Here is a 20,151-nt window from a genome sequence, read left to right as displayed (position 1 = left end):
TACATTAAAACGAGAATCTCAAATGAAGAGGACATGTAGGCTAATATAAAATATAATTATTTAATACTTATGCTTTTGGTATCATTAGACATATGTATTCGTGAGATTCTAGTATTCTCAGATCTTGCTGATGTTAATAAAAACACTTTTAAAACAGATTTATATATCAAACACGGTGTCAACACTTGATTTAAAATACATTTAAATTACCTTTAACAGCAGGTGGTCCAAGTCTAATTGTTTATCAACTGGTATATAATATATTATTGTATAATGATGAAATTAAAATGTCTTTAGTATTTATTGTGTGAAGCTTGACTGAGCAAGTTAATATGCTAGTAGCAACACTTCGTTTGGATACGTTCTTCCGGGCTGGCAGAGAAGGTAACGGCCTGACATGTGTTTTAATTAAGTTTCTCACTTCAGTGCCCAGATATTTGTGGATGTCAACGCAGCGGTCCATGAAGACACGATCCGATATGCCAAACACTTCTCCTACAGCAGATAATTAATTCCACATCTGAATAACTGCTTTTTGATTTGTTTGTTATGTTCTGCATAAAAGGTCAGAGATTTTGTTTCCCATCAGTTCGCCATGTACAGCTACATTGAGACTCTATACTGTGTACAAACAGCACTTACATCCTGTGTAGAAACCTGTCTTGTGTTGTCTACTCTGTTCCTCTGGAGGAATCAAATGGAGTTGCAAATGAAGACATTCCACACATCTGCCGTGAAAAATTGTGACGCAAGCTTTAATATTAAAAACAACATTATACGCTGCTGCCACCTGGCGGCTACATTCCAAACTGATACAAAAATACTCCAGAACATTTTGTGATAGCGTTAAGGTGCGAGCTTTATTTCATGTCGTTTTTGCTTACAACATAATGCATTTGAAAGACAAAAAAAGTCACAACATTCATTCAGTCATCCCTATTAAATACTAGAGCACGTTAATTAAATAATAAGCTAAAGGTATCACATTCTTCACTGAACATAGGCTGCTTTATTATTTGTGCTTTTTAACAGGCAGTATGCTTTACATATCAGCTACATAAAATAATAGAAACACACAGGATGAGATGGCAACTTGTGGAACATGAAGCTACAATGGCAGGTCATCAGAGGTTCCTAAATGAACAAAAAAGACAACTATTTAGGATTTACTGTACTTTGTTAAATTGCTGCTAGTACAATAATTGCAAAGAAACGCAACAAGTGACGCATTGAATTATAAGTGACATTTTGAAGTAGAAAGAATGAAATGGTATTTTCTTAATAATCTTTGTTTTATTGACAACTTTGAAAAACACTTTTTTTACAGTGTAATAAAACAAGGCATATGGGCTGCCATTCATTTTCTCACCTCAGACCCTTTACAGCACATACAGTTCCATAAGATACTCCTTAGGCACGATTCCGATGACCCCTTTTATCTCCCCCACCCACCAACCGAAGATGTCGTACTCCTGTGGGGGAAAAAACAGAAAAAACGATAACCAACGTTCATTAAACTCACTCACCGTTGAGGCCAATCAGAGCAGTGACACAATCAGCGAGGTCAAATCTCATAGGTCAACGCCCAGGGGAATGAAAACTGTCAATATATATAGTTCATATTACCCATTCATCTTCGGGTTTTGCCTCATTTTCTTCTCATACTGTCTCTATCCGTACATCCCTACCCCCCTTTTCCCGCACCCCTCCCAATCTCCTCCATTCTGTCTGTCTTTCCAAGGCCAATTCAAGGACACAAGGCCCATAGGACCTATAAAGATTACACAAGAGAATGTGAACGGGCGATATATTTCTTATGAAGCACAACAGATCTGTGAGCCTGAGGACAGAGTCCTTTTCTTTGCATACAGAGACAGATCAGCTCTTCTCCAGCTCATGGAAAAGATAACCATAAAGATAAGAACCAGATAAGATCCGTCAATCCGTCTCTCTTTCTTTATTCCATAATCACAAACAGATCCCACAGTGCCATTCACTTCAAAGCTACTAAACCCTGTGTTTTTTCCCCGCCTCTGTTTCTCACAGATGCCTTCTAAACTCTGGGGTTATACCGAGGCGGATCTGTCAGGCCACATCGCCATTTCTTTCAAAGAGGAGAACGTTGGGAGGCAGTGAGAGGAGACTGGACTGAAATGGACGTTAGATGCACTGAAAGTGTGTCTGATCTCCACATAAAACTCCATTTCCCAGCAGACCTTTGGAAGAACCGGACAAACTGGGGTTCACGGACCCCCACTGAACTGCAAAGGGGTGCTGGGGGGCCCATGAGAAAAAATACTAAATGTTTTTTAGGGCAGTTAAAGTTAAAGTGCATATGACATTGATGATTAATATACAAACACGGAAATAATGAGATTAATTGGAATTATGTTCATTTTATTGACTAGAAGGTCAGTTTTAACAGTAAGGGAAAAAAAAAACAATAATTATAAAATAAAATAAAACATATTCTCAGATATGCTGTAAACTTTATAAAAACTAACTATATTCCAGAAGATAATATAGTTCAGCTATATTATCTATATAACTATATAATTAGCTGGAACTATATTCCAGCCAATTACCGTTTATACACTACGGTTGCATATTGTTTGTGGTCGGAAGTCTTTTATTCTCATCAAGGCTGCATTTATCTGATAAAAACACAGTAAAAGCAATAATATTGTGAAATATTATTGCAATTTAAAATATTTTTTAAATTATAAGTTATACTTGTGTTGGTAAAGCTGAATTTTCAGCATCATTGCAGTCTTCAGTGTCACGTGATCCATCAGAAATCATTCTAATATAATGATTTGGTGCTCAACAAACATTTATTATTATTATCAATGTTGAAAACAGTTGTGCTGCTTAATACTATGGTATTCACTTTTGATTAATTGAATGCATCCTTGCTGAATAAAAGTATTAATTTCTTAAAAACAAAATCTCACTAACCCAATACTTTTTGGACGGTATTGTAATTTCAGAAATTTCAGATTATTTTGTTAATTTTGTTACAAATCACACTTAATAATGTTACTCACACAGTATAAACTGGTGTACACGCTTTGAAATATATAGCTGCCTTTATATTTTAGAAAAGAGGGGGGTTAGGGGTCCCATAAAAAGCATTAATTATATTGGCATCAAAAAAAAGAAAATCCCGGGGTTATACTATACTATCTTGCAAAGACAGAAACACAGTAACACATTTTGTCAAAACTGAGTTATGACTGAATGGGGTCTCTTAAACTATGATGAGTTTGGCACGGGATAGATGTTCAGATTCTGTTTTAGTTGTAATGTAGTTACTGTGCTTTGCTTTTGTAGGGCAGCATAGAGGTATATAGAGAGGCCCCAGGCTGCGAATCTGCAACCTCAACTGTGTTTCTGCAAAGGTTCCCACATAAACACGGTCTCTCGTTTGATGCTCCTGAAAAGAATGGCCAGCTACAGTGAAACCCTGAAACATCTCAATCCCGCGTACTCTTACTGACAGTTAAAGCCTTTTTTCTCTCTGACATTCAAGTCTTTGATCTCCCCAAAGCTGACAAGACACTCACTGCTCATCTACCTTCATCCTTCACCTCACTATCGGAGAAAAAAGCCTCTCTGTATGGCTCAGAAAGAGCAATGAGGTTTGAATCATACCCCATCTGAAGTTAAATATGAAGTTTGTGGGCCCCTACTTGACCCCGGCAGCCTAAGTGATTCCTGCTGTATAAAGTATAGTGCTCAGCTCCGGCCAGCAAACCTCTTACTGCATGCGTCCACGTAACTGTCTATAAAACACAGGTCTGGTTATGCAGCTGCTGACAGCTGCCGCAGACACACACACTGTAATGGAGAGCGCCGACTGTCCTCAATGTGCACCATCCTCCTCACAAGACTAAAAAGAAAAGGAAAAACTTGCTGAAAGACCATAGGGTTCAATAAATCTTTCTTTAACTATCTGTAAAGCTTAAGATGTGGAGGATAACCTAAAATATATTACATTTATACATTCTAAATAAGTCAGGACTGCAGATCAGTTGTTTTTAAACTGCTTGTATTCAGACTTTTCTATTAACAGAATGTTGATGTGTTAAAATACATAGTTTAAATTTTGATTTAATGATAATTATGTTATGAATATTAATTTAAATACTTTTAAGTCATCCAGGGGACCCTTGGTAGTTTGATGGGGGCCCCTAGTGGGCCCCGCCTCCATAGTCAAGAACCTATGTGCTATACAAATACATTTGAATGATTCATAATGATTTGTAATGAAGTAATTTTTGATAATGTAAATTTAATGATATTAAATACATTTACATTTAATGTACAGATACATTTAATGTTTTTTTATATCACACCTTTTAATAAATAAATAAAATTTGCATTTAGATATATTTCTTTTTTTATTAGTTTAATTAATTAATTAATAATTAATTTTATTTATTTATTTAAATAACAATTTACAAATACACTTAATGTTGTTTTTTATATCACACCTATAATATATATATATATATATATATAAATAAATAAATATATATGTATAGCATATATGTATATACACACACACACACTCACACACACACAAATATCAGACTATTTTTTACAAAGTATACATTTGTTTTAAAATATATAGCATTCTTTATATTTTAGAAATAGGTGTGTTTTTTGCAAAAGTGATATTCAGGAGTCTGTGGCATTAAATCACTTGAAAACTCCTGCTGTACATAATTGCAGTTACGCAAGTAGAGATAAAAGTGCAATGTGTTAAGGAGCAGGATTCACACACCTCATCCCACACAGGCTGCCAGATATAGGGCAGTTGTCCGGGCTGTGTGAAACGAGACAGGAAGTGCACATGTGAAAGCTTCCTGTAGCCGTCCTTTGATACAGACACACCTCACTGACAGAGCAGCGTCTGGTGCCGTGTGTGTGCGAATATGTGCGCGTGCAGGAGGGTCAGATTAGGAGGCAAGTGTGACAAATAAATCTGCAACAGGAAAGCAATGCAGACCTCACACTCCGCCAACATGCCCACACACACAGCGCCCGGCATCTAAGGAACCCGGCATGTAAGGTCACAATATAGACTTGCTAAATTAGTGTTTAGAAGACCAAAAGAATATTCTAAAGGTAATTTATGTATAATTTACTACAAGATGAATAATTAAAATCCTGCATTATTAAAATAAAGCTAGTATGCCATATTCAACTGAAATGATGTGGGTCTTTGAGGTTTACAATACTGCTGGACCCCAGACGGACCATGTGACGCACTATTTTGACCAAGCATCATTTACAGCACACACTGGCCTGCTTTGAAAAGAAGAGAGCTTGGTGTGTGTGATTTAGGGCCCTGACACCTCCCCCTGGTCTGATGGTCAATACCCTTTCAGAGCCACTGAGGGTCTGGACAGGGGGGTAAATGGAGGGGGGGGGGGGGGGGGGGGGGGTGTTAGACTTGCAGCTGCTGCATGGCCAAGGGGAAGGAGGTAGGCCACTAATAGCCCCACTGGCCCGTTCCCCAGACTGCTCTGAATGGCCTGTGAGCCACAGCTGGACACTAAACCCACACCAGCTTTACGGTCATCCACAAGCCTGGCTGAAGGAAGGGGGGAAGGGGCTACGCTACAAAAGACAGCCTGCAATATTCATGGTAGACCAAAGCCGTGCAGTACCCATAAAATAGCACGAATACAACACAGCATCACTGGACTGTGGATCTTTCCTAACATATTTCGGCAACGTGCAGGGTTTATGCTCATCTCTTTTATGGAGTGCGATACATTTCAAGTATATTTCATTTACATGTATATAGGTTATTAATCGTACAGAGACGATGCTTTTTACAATTTCAATCCCACCCCAAACAAACCTAGAAGTGCCTTAGAAGACATTAATAAAAATGTTACAATCAATAAAAATAAGGGTATAAATTAAAAATAATAGTAATAAATGATATATAAATATAAAAAAATATTAATATAAACATTACTAATATATGTATATAAAATGAGTAAATATAAAAATAAATAAACTGAAGTCACTCCACTGTTGAACATCATGATCAATTGCTCAAACCTGAAGCTTTAAATGGTGCTTTTAGATAAATAAAAAGCAAAACAACATAATCATGTCTTCCAAAAGGCAGATTTCCTTTTGTTGATAAAGCATGCTGCCTTACTAACTCTAGGCACAAGATGGCAGACTTGCTCTGAAAAACCCAGTCACCCCTGGATCCCATTCAGACCATATTCTGTCATTTTCTGACAGCCTGCTGACTTTTAACAGAATGAGATAATTTCCCCATTGGCATGCTTTATATATCAATTACAAATTATGGATTTTTAGCCACTGGTGAAATTGAATGTCATCTCTATTTCTCCTGAAGATACATTATCTTGCTACTGCACATTCCTGTGTCTCTAGTAAAATGAATATAAATAAATTGGGTAGAATTATGGAAAGCTGCATTCAGCAGTTCTTTCTGTCAGCTTCTTTCCCGTGTAATCACTTCTGGAGACCTAAACTTTCACCATTACTTAATGGATCGCACTAGATGACATCATATTGGCATTGCTAGGCTTTTTTTAAGGGGGCTTCAGAACACGTGTTCATCTCAGCCCTTAAAGAAATCTTAGATGAAGCCGTCAGGCCGCTTGAAAATCTCATGTTTGCTGCAGAGAGAAATCAGAGATGATTTTACTCTGAATCCTCTATTTACCAATCATTTAAAAAACGAATTACATTAACGTATAAAACCCTTTGTTCTAGTCGGTGGCAGACAACAGCATATACGGTGACAGTATATTATATAATATTATATCATTATTATATTCGGTATAGAGCACTATCCCAAGTCTACAGCCCTCCACTTCCATCACCGTCAGTTCCAATGAAGAACACAAAAATGCTAAACACTATCAAATACTGTGCAAAAAGATGCAATTTTGAATCAATTCTTGATTTATTTAAAAAGTATTGTCAGTGTAGGAGCATTTAAAAATCGCTCAGTCTTGATGCAATAAATATTCCTCTGACCCACATAACAAGCTTATGTTCCAATAAGAAGCCGAGCCCCATACAGTTTAAATCCTAGAATCAAACTCCCATACACTTATTTCTTTGTCCCATCTATCAATTTATACAAAAATACATTAAAATGTAATTCACACATACACTGACACTTTTCTATAATGAGAATTTTTAATTAATGTATTAAAATTTATTTTGAAAATATCAGGATGATAAAACTGTCCTGATATCCTAATGGAAAAAAAAAGAATGATATTCTTAAAAAGAAAACCTTATTAAAGGGACAGTTGGCAATTAAAAATCTGTCAAACCTCCAGAACCTTCTGTCCCAAACCTGAATGACATATGGTACATTTTTCTGTGGATAAAAGCTATTTTAAGAAATGTCTAAATGTCTGTTGTTGTTTTTTTTTTTTTGGTCCATACAGTGGAAGTCTACAGTCACCAAAACAGTTTGGTTACAAACACACTTAAAAATATATATTTTTGTTTTCCACAGAAGAAAGAAGGTCAACACAGGTTTGGAGCAACATGAGGGTGAACTAGTTTAAGCAGTTTGGCTTTATCTTTATTTATAGTTTCTTGAAACAATTTAACAAAATAATAAATCAATAAATAAATACTGCTTAATATATTTTTTGTACTTTTGTCTAAGACATATGGTGCAACCAACAAGCAGAAAAAACAAAACAAAACAGGAAATGATATCAGAGGAGACTCATGCAGATCTTCATGTCTGTGTGTCAAGGTCAGTCTTTTAAAATATCAAATAGTTTGACTTTTTATGACAAGGCATGGTTAGTTCAGGATATAAAATGTCATGTGGTGCAACTACTCAAAAACTTGATATTTATTAAATAATTCACATTTGACTATGTATATTTATTTATATATATATAGGCCTACATACATTAGTGTGTGTGTGTGTCTATATATATATATATATATATCACACACACCCACACATACACATATATTTTTATATACATATGCATATATACATAAACATATATATTATATAAACAAAAACTCGACTTTACAGCCCTAATATTAGTATATATATATATATATATATATATATTTATTGAAGGTGACACCACATGATATTTTTAGTCATTAAATTCATTAAACTTTAAAATGGTATTTAATAACTTGAAAATGGTATAAAAGTTTTCCCAAACCATATGAAACCATCAAGAATTGAAAGAATATATTTAGAATAATTTGGCACATGTGGTCTAGATCATGGACCATTGTCCCAAAAAGGTCTTTACAGTTGTTCACTTATCCTGTAGAACACAGATGATATAAAAACACCACCATAGCGTCAATACCTCAAAACCCCTCTTTCTGAAATAAGAACCCAAGAACACGATTCTAATTTAAGATTTCCATTTCCTTCTCTAAAGGGCAACAGTGCTAAGTAGACAAACCGCAAGATAGCGAGTTAGTTTCTGGGAACGGATCAGCCCGAGCTGTTTTAAGTAGCCCTGAGAGTTATTGAGCTAATTCTGTTAGCCAGGTACAAACCCCACAGGCAGTACCCAGATCTGCACAGCCTGCCTATGCATCGGAGCTGACAGGTAGGGGAAGTTTTTAACCAAACTCACTTCTACACCACACCTGGTACGAATAGAGAGGTGGATTCAGCGTTTCCTGAGAACACAGACTGCCATTACAGCCATAAATAGTGACAGGCTGAGATGTGTATATGCTAAAGGTCTACGTACGCTTGCCCTTACAGAACATGGCGTTGAGCCGTCTACCAACACTGAAATACCCCTACACACACACAAACGCACGAGCTCCGAATGGGCAGACATGGAGAGAGGTGACAGAATGCCACTGGCTGCCAGACTGCCCAGCTCAGGGCCAAGAGCACTAAAACGGTTTCCGTAGTGACAGGACTAATCCCATCACCGTGCACAGAGAGAGGGTGTATTTAGCTTAGAAACCCCACTGCCGAGCACACGAGACACCGAAACGATCTTTTTACATCTGACTCATATGCGTTAACCAGATGTCACCGCATATTTTTTCAACGTTTTTTGTTGCAAATTCATGTTTTCCTGCTGACGTCGTCTAACAGGGCAGGGTAATAAACATTTAAATATTATTTCTGTCCTCGATCACGTGGGTCGAGCAATGGCTCCCGTCTTACCTTGCTGAGGATGTAGATTGAGTCTCCTCTTTTGAAGGACAGCTCATCGGGGTGGTCGCCAGCACAATCCCACAAGCCCTGGAAGAAGTTTTCATAGTCTGTGCTCTTGTTCACTGCCGCAGGGGCTAGAATAATAGAAGATTGAATAAATTATTTAATTAATGAAGAAAGAGTAGAGAGCATTTGTGATGGCATTTCAAACCTATGCGTCAAAATGTTTATGATGAGCTGTAAAAATGGTGATTGTGGGGTTTGTTGGTTTGGTCTCTGAACACCAAAGAGATCTAATTGTCCTCGTATGTACACTGTTCAAAGGTTCACTAATTTGGGGTTAGTAAGATGCTTTTGAATGAATGTTGAAAGTCTCTTATGCTCACTAAGGCTGCATTTATTTGACCAAAATACAGTAAAAACTGTAATATTGTGAAATATTATTACAATTGAAAATTTAAAGTGATAGATCACCCAAAAAATGAACATTTTGTCGTAATTTCCCAGACAACAACTTGACGGTAGCCATTTACTTTCATAGTATGAAAAAAAAAAAATACTGTGGAAGTCAATGAGGTCCATCAACTGTCTGGTTACCAACATTCTTTAAAATATCCTCTTTTGTGTTCAAAAGAATGAAACTCATACAGGTTTGGAACAACTTGAGGGTGAGTAAATGAAAAAAAAACTTTTTTGGGTGAATTATCCCTTTAATGAAAAAGGTTCAAAAGAACAACATTTAGTTGAAATAGAAATCTTTTGTAACATTATACATGCCTTTACTATCACCTTTGATCAATTTAATGCGTCCTTGCTGAATAAAAGTATTTATTTCCTTTAGAAAAAAACCCTCAAATGGTAGTGAAAAATTCCAAGAGTTTCTCTACATGCAATGGTGGTTTGGTGCATGTCAATGGATCTTCAACGGGAGTAAGTTACACCAATTATTGTTTGATTTCTTATGTAAATACTTTAATATGGTACTATACACATTTAGTATATGGCTTAAAGTGTCCCTGCTATGTTTTTTCTATCCACCAAGGGGTCCTTAGTTAAAGACCCCCAGTATAAGTGTTTTTCTGGCTCAGAAAGTTCCACTAGTGGGCAGCAGAGAGTAAAACTTGCTGAGCTGTGGCTCCTGACAGATGGGATGAAACTTAAAAACCCTCTAATGAAAGACCCCTCATTACAGCTGCAAATTGTTGTAAGTTAACATGTAATGTTAGAAGACATATTTGTTGGAAGTTAACACACATATATATATATAACACAATTTTGAGCTTAAGTTTCAGTCTCTTATTTTCTGTCTCGAAACTAAACCATTGTGGATGAAATATGTTAAACTGGTATTTCAGGTAGATTTGCTCTTGGGTTTACAATTACCCCCTCTTGCTCTTGGTGTAGACCATTATTTAGTCATATTTACTAATCTATAATGTCTGCCCAAAGGCGGCACCATGAGTGGGTGTTCAAGAAAAGTGCTTTCATAAAGAAAAAAACAACCCTAAAGGTAAATATCTTGCACCAGACTTTATAGCTGGCAGATTCCCAGCTATGCTGATTTGGCAGAATATTATAATTATTTTCTAAATATAACCATACCCACTGCTGCTTTGAAGATTTTATTCAGTGCTGCGTCTTAAACAACCAGGTATTAGTGTTACACCTACTGCAGTGGTCTGGTATCAGTAGTTACATAAATGCATCCACTTTTCAGGATTTTAAAACATTATGTAAAAAACAAACAAAAAAACCTATCAAAAGATGACAACAAATACTAATAAAGAAAATTCATATGATAATCTTGCTTTCCAGGATCCATGAGGCCTGTTTTCCCTCCATTATGGCTCTGTCTAGTGCTCTAGCTGGCCTCCTCCCCTGAGCATCTGTCACAAGATCCTGCCTCAGCCATCGTTTCTGTCAGCAGGACTTCCTGTGCTGTGAGCCTGGAGCAGAGGGCCATAGTGGGCCACAGTGCACCAATGGAGTCAGCTTCCTGCCAGTGCCTACCAACCCCTGCCCAGTGCCCAGCACCCAGCAGGATACATGCTTCCCCCACACAGGACCAGAAAAAATACTGAACCATTTTTAAATAAAAACTGCAAGAGTATTGTTTAGCGTTTCTCTTAACAATCAGCACAAATATGTCAAACTAAATAAATATCATTACTCTAAGAAACAATCAATACAAATTCCAGGTCTCTTCCTGAAGGCCGTTCCTGTGGTCCAGACAACCTTCCCACTCCTATCATCAGTGTTTCTTCACCATCTAACCTCCCAAATCCATATGTACCCGCAATATCCATTGCCTCTCTTTCCACTTATCATCTTTTGAAAGACCTCCTCCCTCTCTTTTATATATATATATATATATATATATATATATATATATATATATATATATATATATATATATATATATATATATATATATTAAAAAAAAGTTGGAGAGACAAATGATAGCCACCCTGGCAGATCTGGGAATATATTTGGTGTTATGGGACAGCAGGGCAGGTAGGGGATGGACAGGCCTGCTGACCCAGTGGTAATTACCTGTCATAGGGGTGGAAGGTAGTGGAGGTTTGTTGGCCAGGGGTAGGGCCACTGTTTTTTTAGCAGGCTGGGGTTCATCTTCCTCTGAGAGGGGGAAAATAGATGTTCCAGTTAGAGCGAAGAGCAATATACCAAATTCACAATTTCTGTAGACATTTTCCACCACATCCATAGGGGAATCGAGAGGTTTTTACATTAATATTTATGTTGACTATCAACATCGAAAAATCATATATAATATAATATAATATAATATAATATAATATATTATAATATAATATAATATAATATAATATAATATAATATAATATAGGCCTGGTTTCACAGACAGGGCTTAGATTAAGCCTTAGTTTAATTAGAACATTTAAGTAGCTTTTATAAATGTGCATTAGATAAAAGCATTAAAGGTGTGCATCTTGAGACAAAACAATGGCACTAACATATTTTAAGATATGTTAGTGCAAGTTGCTTTCAGTTAAAACAGCTCAAATATGCATTTTAATCCAGGACTAGGCTTAAGCCTCGTCTGTGAAACCAGGGGAATGATATATAATATAATATAATAATTATCAGATAAATACACAAACAAATATGAAATTTAAGTGCAAACCAGGAAGTTCTTCATAGATGTCATCATCGATAATTTCGGGCATGGTTGATTGGGAATGGGATACAGATAAGCAGTCATCATACTCTTCTTCATCTTCCGGAATGATTCCACCCATGTCTGAGAGTGAAAACCAATATACAAGACATTATGCATTTGTGCAAAAAAAAAAAAGACACCTGCTAGAACAAGTTTGGTGATTGAGAGTTTTTATGATGCACACTCCTACCTTTAATCAAAAAGTCGATGTGCTCCACCCACTCTTTAGCATCTTTCTCGGACGCAGCACAGAACTGTGGCAAAAATGTGTTTTACGAGATAACTATCTCATGATAAGAATAAACAAACACTGCATGTTTTACATGAAATGAGAGGTGACCAACCTGATATACACGCTTGTCTGGAGCTGAGATCTCAAAGCAGCAATCTCGCTTTGCATCTTTCCGCAGGGTGTTGTTCAGTCTGACAGTGTATCCGACAATATTAAACCCTCCCTTCTGCTGTTTATCTAGTGAACATTAGTGCAGATTATTGAATGATACGATTTAAGAAAAGATAAATTGAATTCAGAAGTGCATTTAATTGGTGACGACCAGTGTTGGGGGTAATGCATTACAAGTTGTGGGAGTTGCGTAATCAGACTACTTTTTTCAAGTAACTAGTAAAGTAATGCATTTATTTTAAATTTACAACAAAATATTTGAGTTACTTTTCCAAATAAGTAACGCAAGTTACTTTGTTTTCCCATTTATTGACTGACACCTCTCCAGTCCCCATGTTGTGAGCACGGTATAAACCTGATGGTTATTGTAGTTTAGACTAAATGTGAGCAGGGATTTACTCATCTCACTTGCACAAATCAGTATTCCTCAAAATGGATAATTAAATATGTTAAATTACAAAAATATACTTTATGTATTTAATCTCACTTTATTAACCAATATATTTGCTGCTGTCCTTTGGTAATCCAATTCAACAATACTAATAAGTAAAAATAATTTTAGATAAACATGTTTCATTTTTTTATTCCTCAAATAAGGCCCTGTCCCAAATGGCACCTTAAACACTCGCGGTCCTCCTCTGAGTCCGCACTTTCGTGACGTAACGCCGCTTTGACTATTGGGAAGAAGTCTGCTGCCGAGCTCGCTTCAGTGAGGGCTCGCCAAAAGTGTGCATCGAGGGAGCATATCAACCACCAAGTGGTCCTATTTTTCTGCGATCCTGAATGGCAGCACAGCTGACAGGTTTGTTTGAGCTGCGCCCTCTACTGTACAGGAGTGAATTTCCATTTCCTTCATCCGGAGGCTTATTCATTTCACTTTTGGTTTGAGAGGGCCTTTACATTTGTCAAAAATAAAACTGATTTTTGTTATTAAAAAACAAACAAGCAAGCCCAGCCCAAGTAAGAAAAGGTAACGCAAAAGTTACAAAACCCATTACTTGCCATAAAAAGTACAGCAATAAATCACTTTTTACGGGGTAACGCAGTATTGTAACGCATAACTTTTAAAAGTAACCTTCCCAACACTGGTATTGACACATCTGATCATAATAGTAGTTTTCCAACCTTTTTCACTGCCATAGTAGTAGAATATGTTGTTACTTAAGGCGCACCATCTCTTCTGCCACTCATTGCCAAAGAAGCTGTGATCTATAAGAAGTCAAATGGAGGTTATTTTTTCCACGTCAACAACCTGTTTGTGAACACAGTAAGGTTACTTACCCTTTCGGCGCTTCTCCAGGTAGCCACTCTTTAAAATAGATTGAAGTTCTTGAGCTGCCACCGGAGGAGACTGTTGAACACCTGATTTCAACAAACAGACAGAAACAGAAATTCATTCAATCTTACTTCAGCTTTTTTTTTATGACTAGCAGCGAGGAATCCACAAAGAGAAGCACCTGTCTTCACAACAAATTGAATACATTTGCTAAAGGCAACCAGAAAGCTACTTCCACCCCCTTTAGGTTTAAAAATCAAAGGTCGATGTCAAGCGAGACTAAAGTTAGCAGAGATTCAAACCCGGATGGACTGAATAGAGTACAGCAGTATGTGAAACAGATGCATGGTCTGTTTTCAAAGCAAACCTCCCCTCTCGTTTACACTGCCCTCCCCTCTCTTGTGTACACACTACCATTGCATTGCTGAATGAGTGTGAGTGAGCAGAGCAGTGTTATGAATGACACCAGCAATTGTGGAATGTTTGCAATTATGTATAAAGTGCTGTCAAGGGAGCATGACACACGCTGACTGTGAAAAGTAAACTAAATACCCTCAGAGCTAGAGCTGATTTCTGTTAAATCTGGAAGAAAAATGTCTGGTAGAACAACTGCCAAAGAAAACATAAATCATGTGTTTTTCTAAGAGCAAAACAATGGCAAAAAAACTAAAAAAGATAGTGTTTTGGATAATAAGAACATAAGAACACATTGGCACAGAGCATCACTTGATTTTTTTTTCTCCCTTATTGCAAAATAAAAACAAATAAAGTAAAAACACCATATACACTATTGATCTAAAGTTTGGGATTAAAAAAGATTTTTCAGTTAAAGCTGCAGTCCGTAGCTTTTCCTCTTTGTCGCCATCTCTCTGTTCGAAATCTGTAACTGCAGTGATTCGCGGAATTATCATCTTTACGTGGGTTGTAAATCGGCATGAAACAGCGCGGATGAACCCAGTGTTTTGAGGCGAGTGGTGCTGTCAGTCACCGCGCCGGTGTGGATACTGTCATACAGAATCACAGATTCACTTTTTGAAAGTTTGACCAACATAAGAATTTTCATAAGAAAATGTCTTCTGAACAAGTAACATCCATTTTTGTTCTGACTAACTAAGGGGGAAAAAGCATTCGACATGATAAGCTCCGTTAGATTTAATCAACGCGATTTAAAGCAACCGTGCAAATTATAGCCTACTTTGTTCTCAAATTGTTCATGTTAACAACATCACATCAGCATTGCACGACTAATGTTAAATTTAATGTGTTTTATGGTTACCTGTGTAGTTCAGAATTCATATTCTCCATAATAGCAAAACGAGAAAGGCACAACAAAGGAAACTCCATAACTGTGTGAATTAAGAAAACGTACTGTTACACGATTGAACTATTGAAATGTCTTAACTTACTTGTTCAGCAGAAAAAAGCCGTCTCTTCTTCCGTTTTGAACCCCTTCAAAAGCCCCGCCGATGTTTAAATCCTTGTGTTCGCATGAGACGGTTTCTTTCTCTTTCTCTAGCCACCTTAAATACGAAGTACGAAGTCTTTTGGGTTTTATAACTGCTGAAACTCCAGTTGACACTGATGATTGTTGTTTGGATCTTTCTGGATGCCATAAGTTTAATCATGTAAAGTGCTGCGAGAAAAGCCTATACATCTAAACATCTCGTCACGCGCAGTATAGCCGAAGGAGCCGAAACTCCTTCTTTATGTGTACGGGTGTGACGTAATGACGCAAAGACATGCTCGAATTTTCCGCGGAAACCCACCAGTACCACTGGAATTAAAATCATTATTACAAGCTAACCGTTTTGAATCTAGCTATGGCAAGCAGATAGTTTTGACCACTGGCAGAATAAGTTTTTTTTAATATAATTATTTTGGATTATTTTTAACTTAAAAAAGCTACGGACTGCAGCTTTAAATGAAAACATTTCTTATGTTCACCAATGCTGCATTTATTTGATTAAAATACATAGAAATATAGTTAAATACTGCATATATATATATATTCTCTTTGATGACAAAGCTCTATTTTCAGCAGCCATTACTCCAGTCATGATTCTTAAAAAAATTAAATATTATTTGAAAATGGTTGCGTTGCTAAATTAGGTTTGGCACTGGCAATTGAATGTCTTTTTCAGGATTTTATGATGAATAGAAAGTTTGAAGAACAGCATTTGTTTGAAATAGAAATCTTTTGTAACATCATAAATGCCTTTACTGTCAAATTTTGATCAGTTGAGTCCTTGCTGAATGTGTCTTTAAAAATAATCCCAAACATTTGAACGGTGGTGTAACACAAAACAACTATAAGCCATGACTTAAATTATATTTAGGCATGGTTCCACAGACAGGGCTTAGATTAAGCCGTAGTTCAATTAGGACATTTAAGTAGCTTTTATAAACATGCCTAAGAAAAACACAATGTGTGCATCTTAAGACAAAACAATGGCACTGACATAATTTAGGATATGTCAGTGCAAGCTGCTTTCAGTTGAAACAGCTCAAACGTGCATTTTAGTCTGTGACTAGGCTTAAGCCTTGTCTGTGAAACCTGGGGTTAATATGAACACCCTTGAACAAACTTTAGCCAAGCAGCAAATGCGGTTGATAAAGGCTGCAAATAAATAGTGGCTACACGCTTTGCCTTCATCTTCAGCTATAAAACGAGTTTCCTTTTTATGGGCTGAATGTATAAAGAGAGTAAAGACTCACAGCTCTCAAATAAGTTACAGAGGTGAAGCTCTGACTCTCAACAAATAAAGCCTGAGAGATGTGTGTGTTCTTTTTTCATGAGAAGAAATCTGTCTCATGAAATCTCAAAAACAAATGCCCTGTATTTACCCAAATAGCGGCATTATCAGTTGCATGAGCTTATAAACTTCACTTGGTTTAGTACATTTGTCCAAAATAAATAGGCTCAAATGACTTTTTGGTTGATCTCCAAATGCTGTTTTGTTTCGTATAGGATCTGCAGTGTGTACTAAGAGGCTTCGGTCCCATCTTTGAGCAGAACAGCTGTTCTCTCTGGCAAGCACAGGGCAAAAGGACCAATAAAACACATGAGTGCACTAGAGCTGTAAACCTCTTTCTACCATATACATACATTAAACACAAACCACTCCCAGCCTGTATCCTACCCTCTTGATTCTGTGAGTTTCAGAATACAATAATCGGATATGTGGCGTGACTCAAAAATGATTCGGATGAATTCGATTCCCTTGAATGTAAATTCTACCAACAGCGTTCATTTAGCAGAAGCTAATAAAACAGAAGCCTGAATTGACATTGGATGTGGATTGTCTGAGCTGCAGACCATAAACCATTTGCTCAGAGACAAAAGAGAGCTAAACCCTTAACGTCTGTGTCTTCAAACCGTTCCTGAGACTGTTGCCGGGTTACAGCAGTCTTTCAAGCACCTCATTCAGCTTTTGTGTTGTTCTACCACTACTAAAAAATCCTAGACAGGACATGACAAAAGACTGCCACAATGATACTGTGTTATGACAGCTAAAGCTGCAGAAAAGATGATAAGTGATGCATTCATAACCGGAAAGGTTTTTGTTTCTTAATTTATGTGAATTCTCTACATGCAATCTGTGTGCAGAATAAATTGCCATGATTCTTTTATAATACTCACAATTACAGCATTCTTCCATGAGAGAATTCAAGGGAACAGTAGCTCAGTCACATGATGTTCCTGTCTCAACAGTTCTTGCAGATGCTCCACGCTCTCTTGTAACACTTTTAATATTGCAATAAATCCCACAATTTTACACTCACCATCATAAGCGTTTTCATCATCCCTGTCAGTCTGCTCTGAGTGAAGCGATCCTCCGTCGTTGGTGTCCGCTTCGTCAGGCTCTGGGAACTCTTCGTCTCCTACACAACAGAGTCTTCATCAGCATTCCCAAAAAAGAGGCAGCTAGGAGGCCACATTTTCAATCCTCCACCAGAAAAAGACACATTAACTAACTAAAATGATCTAATTCAGATGTTAAGCATGTTGCTTGCATGGTGCCTGGGAAGAGAAGCATGTTTGATCCAGTGATCTCCATTTGCATGCAGCATTGAGTGAGCCATGTTGTCTCAATGTTCACTAGAAACTCACTTTGCATAGATTTGGGATATGGAAGATATCTTATAACACTGTTTGAATCACATTTCCTGATAAGTTCATGTATATTAAAGAGCATATTGATGGGAAAGCTAGAATTATGCACGTTTGTGGTATAATGTTGAACATGAGCAAAAGCACTTCCTGTAATGGGGGTATAATAGTGCAGCTGTAAAGTGCATGTGTTTCCTTGCCCACAACGTGCTAAATCATACCCAGCCCTCTACCCACACCTTAACCGTAAATTAATTATAGGAAATACAAAATGCATCAGGGAACAGTCTTTATGTGCTGACATAAACCTTTTTTAAGCACTCTTTTCACATGTTCCCATCAGGAGAGAAAAAAAATGTCATTCAAATATGTTTACATGTCATGAATAAGTAAACAAACTCTCAAATTCACTGATATGCTAACTGCAGCACATAGTAGCCTACCCTATCAGTGGGGAAGTACTAGTTCACTTCATCATGCTTGTCGTTTAGCCCCTCCCCTAGACACACGCACATTCACAAACACACAAGCACATCAAAACTTACGTTTTTCCTTGAAATCTTGTGAGTAGCTGGAACAGAGATCATTAGATTTGTTGAATACTATATCAGCATAGGGTCAAAAACATATTCAGGTCAACAGTAATTACATAAATCTGCCTCGTACCTCGTTTTCACATCTTTAATGCGCTTGATAAAGGCATCTTTTCTCTCTTTTGCTTTCTTGCTCAGATTCTCCGCTTTAAGGACATCCGTCAAAAAGTTTTCCAGATCTGAAAACAGATTAAGCGTAACCTCTTGTCATTTTGCACCCTTGAATTCCTCATCAGAATTACGACTACCGTTATACCAAACTAATGATGACAATGATTTGTTTACTAGCAAATATAGGCTTTTGCTAAAATGCTCGTTGGCCTGAAACAACTCAACTACAGACACAGTCAACCTGCTTTTTTGGAACATGGTAACGTTAGCTTGTCAACCAGCTAATGACTATCTATGATGACAACGTCCTGCACCATCTAATTACGAGCGTAAACCAGTTAAAGTTAACGTTACCATTTTCAAAAACATCGCTAGCATCATAAACTGGACTTTCCAACAGGTATGTTACCGACTGTAAAAATAAAAACGGCACAAAAAACCCGGAATATTCATCTGCAGTTGAAACTTAACATAGACTCTTTACTTTATAACCGCTTAACCTACTTATAGACAACACGTTAAAACACAAAATAAATCTATCCGCGCCAGAAAAAAATGAATACACTAAGAGCAGTTACTTTATGCTCAAACTACAGGGAAATATTCACAACGTCTGTCGGTAGACTAAACTTCCTCTTTTCAGCCAAGTATGTAATGTAAACTGGGGACAAAAAACTATTATAGCTTAATCTGATTGCCCTCGAGACCTAAACGTTCGCTTTATCAACTGTTGTTTTATCCAAATATTGCGATGGTACCTGAAATGAGTGTTGTTAAGTCTTCTGGGATGGACCTCATTGTGTTAAACCGCTTGACCCAGTAAGATAGCCTTCGAAACACGGAAGTTAAGTGGACTGTGAGATACGGAAGAGGCAAATGCCTACCCTGCAGAAACCACTAGCTATTCAAATTAGACAGTATTATTTATCACGTCTGCTCCAGCAGAAACATTTGGGTACCTCAAACAGTGCACTGGGGAATCACACGCTTCCTCGTCCACTTTTACGTGCTCGCTTTGACAGGAATAATTAAAGGACACTTTTTAACATTAGTAATTTCACTGCATTTATTGCATTATTCTTTGTATTGACATGTGACGGTGATAATGTTTACCTTTGTTTCTTTAGCGTGAGAGCGGAAAAACAGATGAGAAACATGAAGCATGCCAATCTGAATCTAAAACAACAACAAAAACGTGCTACTTCCATAGCTAAGGCACAAAGGTAGCGATCCTCATTCCGTGACTTTGGGTAAGTAACTGAATTTGAACT

The 20,151-nt window shown here is 37.1% G+C and overlaps 1 protein-coding gene across 1 annotated transcript; it reads right to left on the bottom strand.

Moving 5' to 3' along the window:
- Positions 1–841: 841 nt before the first annotated feature.
- Positions 842–19,783, bottom strand: skap2 (src kinase associated phosphoprotein 2). Its single transcript, XM_056234431.1, has 13 exons — positions 19,639–19,783; positions 18,843–18,948; positions 18,722–18,747; positions 17,849–17,947; positions 14,071–14,151; positions 13,915–13,998; positions 12,731–12,855; positions 12,577–12,640; positions 12,351–12,467; positions 11,741–11,824; positions 9,197–9,321; positions 1,370–1,472; positions 842–1,134 (listed from the first exon to the last, which is right to left on the bottom strand). Exons 1-12 carry the CDS (start codon positions 19,676–19,678, stop codon positions 1,380–1,382), a joined length of 1,044 nt encoding a protein of 347 aa, XP_056090406.1. The 5' UTR covers positions 19,679–19,783; the 3' UTR covers positions 842–1,134; positions 1,370–1,379.
- Positions 19,784–20,151: the final 368 nt, after the last annotated feature.

Source organism: Rhinichthys klamathensis, unplaced genomic scaffold (assembly GCF_029890125.1).
Source record: "Rhinichthys klamathensis goyatoka isolate OS25496 unplaced genomic scaffold, OSU_Roscu_1.1 h1tg000395l_1, whole genome shotgun sequence".
Classification (NCBI taxonomy): domain Eukaryota; kingdom Metazoa; phylum Chordata; class Actinopteri; order Cypriniformes; family Leuciscidae; genus Rhinichthys; species Rhinichthys klamathensis.
This window is presented reverse-complemented; position numbering and strand designations above follow the sequence as displayed.